The sequence below is a fragment of the Castanea sativa genome, chromosome 11, assembly GCF_040712315.1.
Source record: "Castanea sativa cultivar Marrone di Chiusa Pesio chromosome 11, ASM4071231v1".
Classification (NCBI taxonomy): Eukaryota; Viridiplantae; Streptophyta; class Magnoliopsida; order Fagales; family Fagaceae; genus Castanea; species Castanea sativa.
In genome coordinates, this window is record NC_134023.1 from 44,650,845 (window position 1) to 44,659,413 (window position 8,569).

The window sequence follows — 8,569 nt, forward strand, 5'->3', positions numbered from 1 at the left end:
TATCGAGACTCTTAGGATCAGGTTGGTAACATTGTTCTTATTTGTATTTTTTGAAAATACGTGTGAGTGAAAAATTATATAAAAATATATATAATATTGTTTAAAAACTAAAAAATAATGCTTAAAATACCATACCAAACCGTCCCTTAATATGCCTAAAGAATAGTAGCTAGATTTTTTTTAGCTAAATGGTAGCTATATTTTATCCTTTCATTAAATCATATATATATATATATATATATAAAACAAGAAACAACAAAAAGAGGAGAAAAAAATAATATATTTACACCTAAATTCTATTACAGCACTATGTATCAAAATCCGAAGAGAAAGACCAAAAAAAAAAAAAAAGTCTAAGGTAAAAAGAGAAAAAACATGTAAATAACCATAAAAGTAAACCATTACCTAATTGAGGAAAAAATAAAAATTCTACACATCATTATCGTAATCAGTTCGAATCTTTTATCGCCATCATCAATTACTGTTCATCAACCATCAACACCAACCCCCAACAAAAAAAAAAAAAAAAACTCGCACATCCCATTGCCATCACTTTCTTTAATAGTGACGCTTCCACGTCAGCCTCCGGGCGCCACCAGACCCGGCGGCGATCCGGGTCTGGACTCTCTCGAAATCGGATATCGGGCACGGTATGGTTATCCCACCTTGGTGCTCGTACCCGAACTCTTCCTCTGACTCTCTAAGCAGCTCGCCGAACAAAGGGTGGTTGAAGTAAATCACAGGCACCAGCACCCTCTGAAAGTCGCCGTCTTTTTGACCCACGTAAACCGCCAGGTGTCCTTTCGGAACCGCCACCTCCTTTTCCTTAACCGGGTCGTGCCCGATTTGCACGTAACCCGACCCTGGTTTGCTGCAATGGCACAACGATTTGGCCCAGGTGAACAGCTTCGACATGGGTTTTGTAGATGGGCTCTTTGTTGTTGCTGCCGCAGCCTGGTTGAGCCGGATGTATCCGGGTCGGGTCCTGTTTTTCCGGAGGACCCATTTTGTAGCTCTGACTAGGCGCTTTCCTAGCTTGAAGCCTTTGATTTTCCTCATGGTTAAGTGTCAAGAAAAATGGGAAAAAAAAAGTGGGTTTTTGAAATATGGGTTTTGGGATTTTTTTTTTTTTTTTTTTGTTGGTTTAGGTAAGGTGAGAGGTTTCAAGAGAAGGGCCAAGGATCAGCAACAGACATGGTGAGACGTGATTGAGTTAGGCAAATTTCAGAGAGAGATGTGGGTATGTTTGACATCCTAGTTTTCTCTTCTACTACTACTCAAGAAATGGTGTTTCATATGATATGATCATGTAAGTGAAAAAAAGAGTTTTTGGGTTTATATTTTGGTGGGTGGGTGTGTGTGTAAGTGGTGGAGCTAGTGACTATGCTTTGGTGGTGGTGGTGGAGATTCTTTGGAGAATACTCAAGAATGGGATTCTTTTTGGAGCGTGATTTGTGGGTTCAAAAAGATTAGATTGGATACCAAAAAGAGAGAGAGAGGAATATATATTGGGAGAAATAGTCGGCAGTAGGCACGTTATGTTGTTGTTGTGTGAACGAAAATTGGAGTGTTATATAGAGATAAGAATTCAAGAAAGTCAAGGGTCATATGAAGGAATGGTCAGATATGGTAGAAGCATAAAGTGGCTGCGGCGATATTTACACGATGCTTGTGATTCAAATTTTTTGTATGGTAAGATAGTGATGATGAGATAGTGGTGGGTTTGATTCTAGAGATTTTTGACTATGATGATCAGATATTGCATTTTGATTGGAGGGGTTAGGCGTGTAATGTATGTGAAATGGTGTGGTGGACTTCGTAGTGCTCTCCTCTTTGTTCAATGAGATTGGGAACAAAAGCAAGAACCTGACTCACCCACGTTGCTTCCTAGAAATTGTTTGTATTTGGGACACGTACGTACGCAACGCAACTTAGAATAACTCTTACATGGAAAGAGTAAAAGCACCGTCATCAATGCTTTTATATAAAACTAGTCTCACGCGTTCGATGAGACTTTTCTTTTTTAGTGGTCATATTTTGTAGAAAAAAATTGTATTTAATTATTATATATATATGATTTTTATTTTAAAATTTTAATTTATAAATGAATAAATTAATTTAAAAATTAATAGGAGAGTGGTCCTATTTTTTAGGCAATATTTTAGTGGGAGTTGAAATTGCATTTTTACCGGACTGTCCTTTAGTTTTGTCTCCATTTAAACATAAGACTGTAGGGGCATTTTTGAACTAAAAAAAATGAGTTTTTACCGGACTGTCCTTTAATTTTATCTCTATTTAAACATAAGGGTGTAGGGGCATTTTTTAACTAAAAAAATGGGAATCCAAACAGGAAAAGCCCCTTAAATAGTAGTATAAATAAAAATAAAAAGGTAAAATTTAGGTACAACAGGAATGTTTTTTTTTTTTAGATCTTTCTTTTAAAATTTAGTTAAAGTGAATATATTTAGCTAAAAATATATTTTCATTTCAGTTATATGACTAAATTTGAAGAAGAGAACTTAACCATACATAAGTAGTGTACTTAAGCTTTGTGCAATAGGTATTCTTTATGAAATGCTTCCTAAGGTATACCATAGGGTAATTGTTAATAAACTATTTTAGAAAAATTTTGACATCACTTTTATAAAAAATAGAAATAACTGTCAAAATATTAATTGATTTTTTCTTTTTCCATTAAAATTTATCTAAAATGGTTCAAGAATAAATGTTCTTAAGATATCCATTAACATTTCCCATTAATGAAAAAAACACAATTTAAGCTATAAAGTTCAATATTTACTTATATCAAACTATATAAATTTGTGTAAAAATTCATTATTATTACAATAATAGTGTAACTTTACAGTGCACTATTTATTTTGAATCTAATTTTTTTATTTTTTATTTATGACCTCAAGAATGAAAGAGCAGTAATTATTTTACGTGGAGAAAGATAAACAATTTTAAAAACTCAATAAAATTAATATTTTAATAAAATATAGTATAATATAAATAATTCGATAGCAGTGTTTTAAAAAAAATTATATATTAAAAAGTAAACTCTTATATTAAAGTAAAAATAAAAATGGTAAAATAAATTTATGGACGAGTGAAGCTAATAAAGACTAAGTCAGAGTTTGTTATGGTGTTCCACGGCACAATTTATTATATATTTTGCTATCAGAACCGTGTAGGGCACGTGGCGAGCACAAGATTGCTGCATCGTACGTGGGGTACTTGCTGGGTGCCCTATGAAGGTTCGGAGTTGGGACAACTTCATTATCGCCAACAAAATTTGTTGAAGGCATTGCCGTAGTCCTTTCGGGTATTTTCTGAGAAATGTTGGATTTTGTTCCATTATTATTTAATTTAAATTTATTATTGTTTCTTATAATACACACAATTTGATCAGATAGTTGAACTTAATTAAAATAAGCCTTAAAATATTAAAAAATATCTAACTAATATATTTAATAAAAAAAAGTCACTTCCACTCTAACCTTTTATTTATGAGATAGTTCATAATTTTACAGAAAAATAATTTTACTTCAAAATAAATTGAACATAAAATACCCTTGACGGGAATTATAAATGACCCAATAGTCAAAGGAGAAAAAGGTGCAGATGTCTCAATATTAAAGGAGACAAAGTATAATTTATCATATATTTAAAATATTTAAATGCTATAACGGTTTCTTATAAGAGTGAGGGTAAGGTCTAATGCATTCAGTACACTAGACTCGTTGACATGGTGACTTATGTTGAGAAATGAACACATGTTATTATATTTGCACCCTTTATTAAAATCTTGTCACATAATATTTTCTTTAGATGATATAATAAATGACTTATAAAAAAAATACAATCATAATAAATGTCTATTAATAAATATCATAATTATCGACTTTTATATTAAAAAAAACATAGAGAATATTACATTTTTGTTTAACTTTAATGTATATTACATAATTATAGTAATAAAATCTTTCTGTACATAATTAACAACTTTTATGGTTTTGAATGTCGGGTTAGTAGTACGGAAAATTCTTAGATAATCCCGGAGTATAGTGAAATGATGCTCCCTCCTCTCACATTCATGATAAACCCCACCATAAATTTAATGAGCGGACTCCACCATGAATGTGAGAGAAGGGAGCACCATTCTCCGTGCTCCGGGAGTACCTAAGAATTACTCTAGTAGTACTATTGTTAACTAATTGGTAATTAATGCGCAATATACAGGAAAGTTCAAAAAAAAATATATATATATATATATATATATCTATGTTTTAATTATTCTCTAAATATGAAAGTTGATAGTCATGATATTTATTGATAAGTATTTATTATGATTGTGTTTGTTTATGAAACCATTTATTATATCATTTTCGAAAAAAAATGGCAAGTTTCTAATAGATGGTAAGCAAAACAAGTTTTATAAGAAATCCATATAATATTTTCATACCCGAATGCAAGGGAAAATCCAAATTTCTCCAAATATGGAAATGATGGGTGGTTGGAATATAATTCATAAAGATTGAATGAACCTAATAAAAATGGATAAATAGGTTCACCACCAAAGTAAAACCTAATAAAATACATATTTCAACACCCACAAAATTAAGCTAAGGATGCAGAACATAAAATGACTCACCACTCAATGGGATAAAGAAATACCACCCAAGAGATACAGGAACCGAACTTGCCACCCAAGGAATCCACCAATGAGATAAGAGTTTAAAAGAAGAAATTGATCTTTTGAAGCACAAAAGTTATATAATATGAAAATATACAATAACCTTATTTAATCCAACCAAAAGGCTTATATTAAAGCTTAGAAAAAATCTCTAAGCATGGGAGAACAAAATTAGAAAATAAAACATTAAATTCCCATACCAAAGTCAAATAAGACTTGTAGAAACAAGAAAAAAGAAAAAAGAAAAAAAAAAAAAAAAAGAAAAAAAAAGAAAGAAAGAAAAAAGACTAATTTGCCAAGTCGAACTAAAGCCTAAATATAAAGTCTAATATAATCCATAGGAATTACTAATTAAAGACTATTTGACTTCTTTGGGAACAATAACTTATTAATGATATTTTTGGAAGGAAAAACATTCAAAATAATGGGCTACACTTCTCAACTTTAAGAAAAATATTTAAGCCAAAATTAGTATCAAATTGAGCTTGTTAGAACTTAAGACACTCCGATGTCATATTTCAAGTAGGGATGGTAATATAATGGGTGGGGTGGGATCGAAGGATGGGGTTTTCGCCCTCATCCCACATGGCTTTGTCTTGCCCCATTCTTGTCCTGTCCTGCATGACGAGGAAAATTTTCTTTCCCTATCCATGTTCCTTGGGGCCCTACAAAGTCCTGTCCCATTCCGTAAAGCTCTACTACTTGTTAATTTGCCCACAACTATTATAATTTTTGTAATAAACCATGTTTCATTAATAAAATAATACTTGAAATTACTTTATCTCATTAAATCAAATTAAATTTTAGCAAAAACTGAATAATATTATCCAAGTGTTTAACAAGACAATATCACAAAAAAAAAAAATCTCATAATACAAAATCAATGATTCAATAGTATATAAATTTGTTACTAATAAAGATAAAAGAAAACATTAAAATTGGTACCTTATTTCCAACCTCTTGCTAAAGAGAAAAAAGAGACAAAGAGTGATGTTGGGTAGAATAAAATAAATTGATGCCATATTTGTTTAAATAATAGAGTTTTAGAGTATGAAAAATTTACAATTTAATTATTCTCAATGTAGGGCGGGGCAGGGATGGGATGGGGTGGGTCTAAAAAGTTTAAACCCATCCACACTCTGCCTCATGGTGCGGAACTAAAATCCCGCTCCATTCCTGCCCCACCACTTTTATAAGGTGGGAGAAACCTATACGGGGGAAGCAGGGAGGAGTGGGTTAAGCGTGGTGGAGGCAAAATTGTCATCCCTAATTTCAATATATGAAAACTAGGGCAAATTACACTTTTTCCCATAAATTATTAGGTCATTTACACATTTTACCTCTTACCTATCGGATCATTTGCGGGTTCTCCCCTCAAGGTAATTTCATTGTGGATTATTCTATAATAAAAAAATTTGTATCATGTGTTAACAATTTCTTTAATGGTCTAGTGTATTTGGTAATTTTTAATAGTTAAAGGGACATTACTCAGTTTATAGTTAGGAAAAAATTTGCAAACTATCTCATACATAAATGGGGGAAATACTTTACTCCCTAAATTTATTCTAGTTAAGAGCATTGAACTCAATTGACACATCTTGATATTTTCAATAAAGATGTTTAGAGTATAACTTATCAAATGTTTGTAACTATCATATATATATATATATATATAATTTAATTTTTTTTATACATGTTATTGTATCATCTCTCTCATAATTTCTCTACTCTTTGATGTCATCTGATTAGAGATTACAAAATATAACTATTAACAATAGGGTTCGGTTAATGTATGCTCTTAAACCATCTATTTTTGAAAATATTTTATCGAAAATTAAAAAGCTGTCAATACTTTTTCAATTTTCAAAAAAATATTTTTAAAAATAATTAATTATTGTATGCCTTTAAAATACACGTTAGCAAAATTCTTAATAATATGATGGACTGATTGTCCACTTGCGTAGTTGTGTTTCCTACCTTCCACATGTTGCTACATGTCAAAAGCTGGGCCCTTGTTAGGTCGGTCTACCTTTCTCAAAAAAAAACTACCTTGCCCAAAAACCTTACTAAAAGGATTCCTTCTTGCTGAGAAATGGTGCAGCAACATTGACGGTTACAACACGGCATGGCACGGCACGTTTTAAAGGTTCAAATGCCGTACCGTACCGTACTATTGTCCTTATCCGTAATGCTAACAACTACAAAACCTATTTGTGGGCTGTGGGACCCCCACATTCGAAGGAGCCAATCATGTATGACATTTGCAGAAAATGGTGGGCCCCCAGTGGGTCACGTGGGCGGATATATCACTTACGCGTGCTTTTCCTTTTTGTTTTTTCTAAAGTAGTGGGCCTGGCTTTGACAATAGGCAGCTCCGAAAGGTCTCCTCTTTTCTTTCTATGGAGGCTGTGCGTTTAGGTGTCACTTTCTCTCCCCCTAACCTCTGTGCTTTCGTTTCCAAAACAAAAATCTCTCATACAAGTAAAAATAAAGGAAAGAAAAGACCAGAGAATATGAAAGAGAACTTTTTATTGAATTCTAGAAACACCCAAATTAAAAAATAATAAAAATAAAATAAAATATATTTCTAGAGGTTTTGTTACCGGCCTTTTTTTTTTTTTCTTTTTATAATCTGGTTAATATGTGCCCTTAGGGCATCTACTAATCAACTCTTTAGGAAATTTATTATGAAAAATTGAAAAAAAAAATGTTAATCACTTTCTTATTTTCCCTTTTTTTTTTTTTTTAAAAAAAAAGGTCTATTAATAGATGCTATTAATTAGGATATTTGTTAGTAAGAAGTGCTACGTCCATAACATTTTCACAAAAAAATTCTATGTGGTAGATTGTTATGAGTTTTTAATTTGAATTTACCACTCAACTATTTACTTAGGATTTATTCTCAAAATGTTGTGAATGTAGCATTTCTCAATTTTTTTTTTTATTATCTTAAGATGTAATTAATTTTTATTCTAAGAAGATTGAGACTTGCGAAGGTGCCAGCTAGGGAGCAGTTGGTACCCATTACTTTATTTCTAACTAAACTGAGAAAGACCCATAATACTAATAGTTGAAAACACAGAAACTTCAAGCACATGCTTAGTCTAATTTAATAGTTACTTCAAATATGAACATTTTGACCAAAACATAGTGTTTTTCCTTTTGGGCTCATAGACCAATTGTGATTTTAATAGTCTGAAAACTACATGAATTTCAAATATTGCTGAAACTTCAAGCAATGCAATACTATGATATTGCTAGATGACACTTTCTTCTTGCCTTCCACCGCCCCCACTTTTGCCATTCTACTTTAATGTTGATTTGTCGAAATTTTCAGCAACTATCGAAGAAATTTTGTGGTAGGAGAAGGGTAACTTTCTTATAGATTAACTCCAAATCAGTTTGGGAGAATTTCTTTCAACACATTACATGACAATTTATAAGATTATCAATGAGTTTTAGTTAAATATATCACATTAATTATTAAAAAAATAATATGACTAAAATTGCAAATGAATGGTTTTTTTTAATTGTCACAAAATGAATTATGAATTAAAGAAAGATAGCTAAACTTTTGCTTTTCATAAATATAAGTATATAAAGACATTTCACACTTAACACAATATTATTCATTGAGCTACCTTTGTAGAAGAAAAACATAAAGAAAGCTCAACATTTCTTTTTTTGCAAAAATTTTTAATGGCTAAGTTCTAAAATTTCAATATGTAAATATTAGCCTCTTCACACGAATTCAGTGCAGAGGCTTTGGATTTTTTATGGTGATTGTGAATAATTTTACAAGTAATTATAGTTTGATAAAAGAAAATAGTGACTAAACTTAAGGATTAGATCACCCTTAACTCCAATAAGATA

The 8,569-nt window shown here is 31.3% G+C and overlaps 1 protein-coding gene across 1 annotated transcript; it reads right to left on the minus strand.

The window, feature by feature from the left end:
* Nucleotides 1-262: 262 nt before the first annotated feature.
* LOC142617828 (auxin-responsive protein SAUR36) lies at nt 263-1,571 on the minus strand. The gene has a single exon (XM_075790789.1). The coding sequence runs from the start codon at nt 1,057-1,059 to the stop codon at nt 559-561; it is 501 nt and encodes a 166-aa protein (XP_075646904.1). The 5' UTR covers nt 1,060-1,571; the 3' UTR covers nt 263-558.
* Between the last annotated feature and the right edge of the window lie 6,998 nt (nt 1,572-8,569).

Bases quoted from the DNA above. Each gene is read 5' to 3' on its own strand.
- LOC142617828 (XM_075790789.1), bottom strand. From the start codon at position 1,059: ATGAGGAAAATCAAAGGCTTCAAGCTAGGAAAGCGCCTAGTCAGAGCT.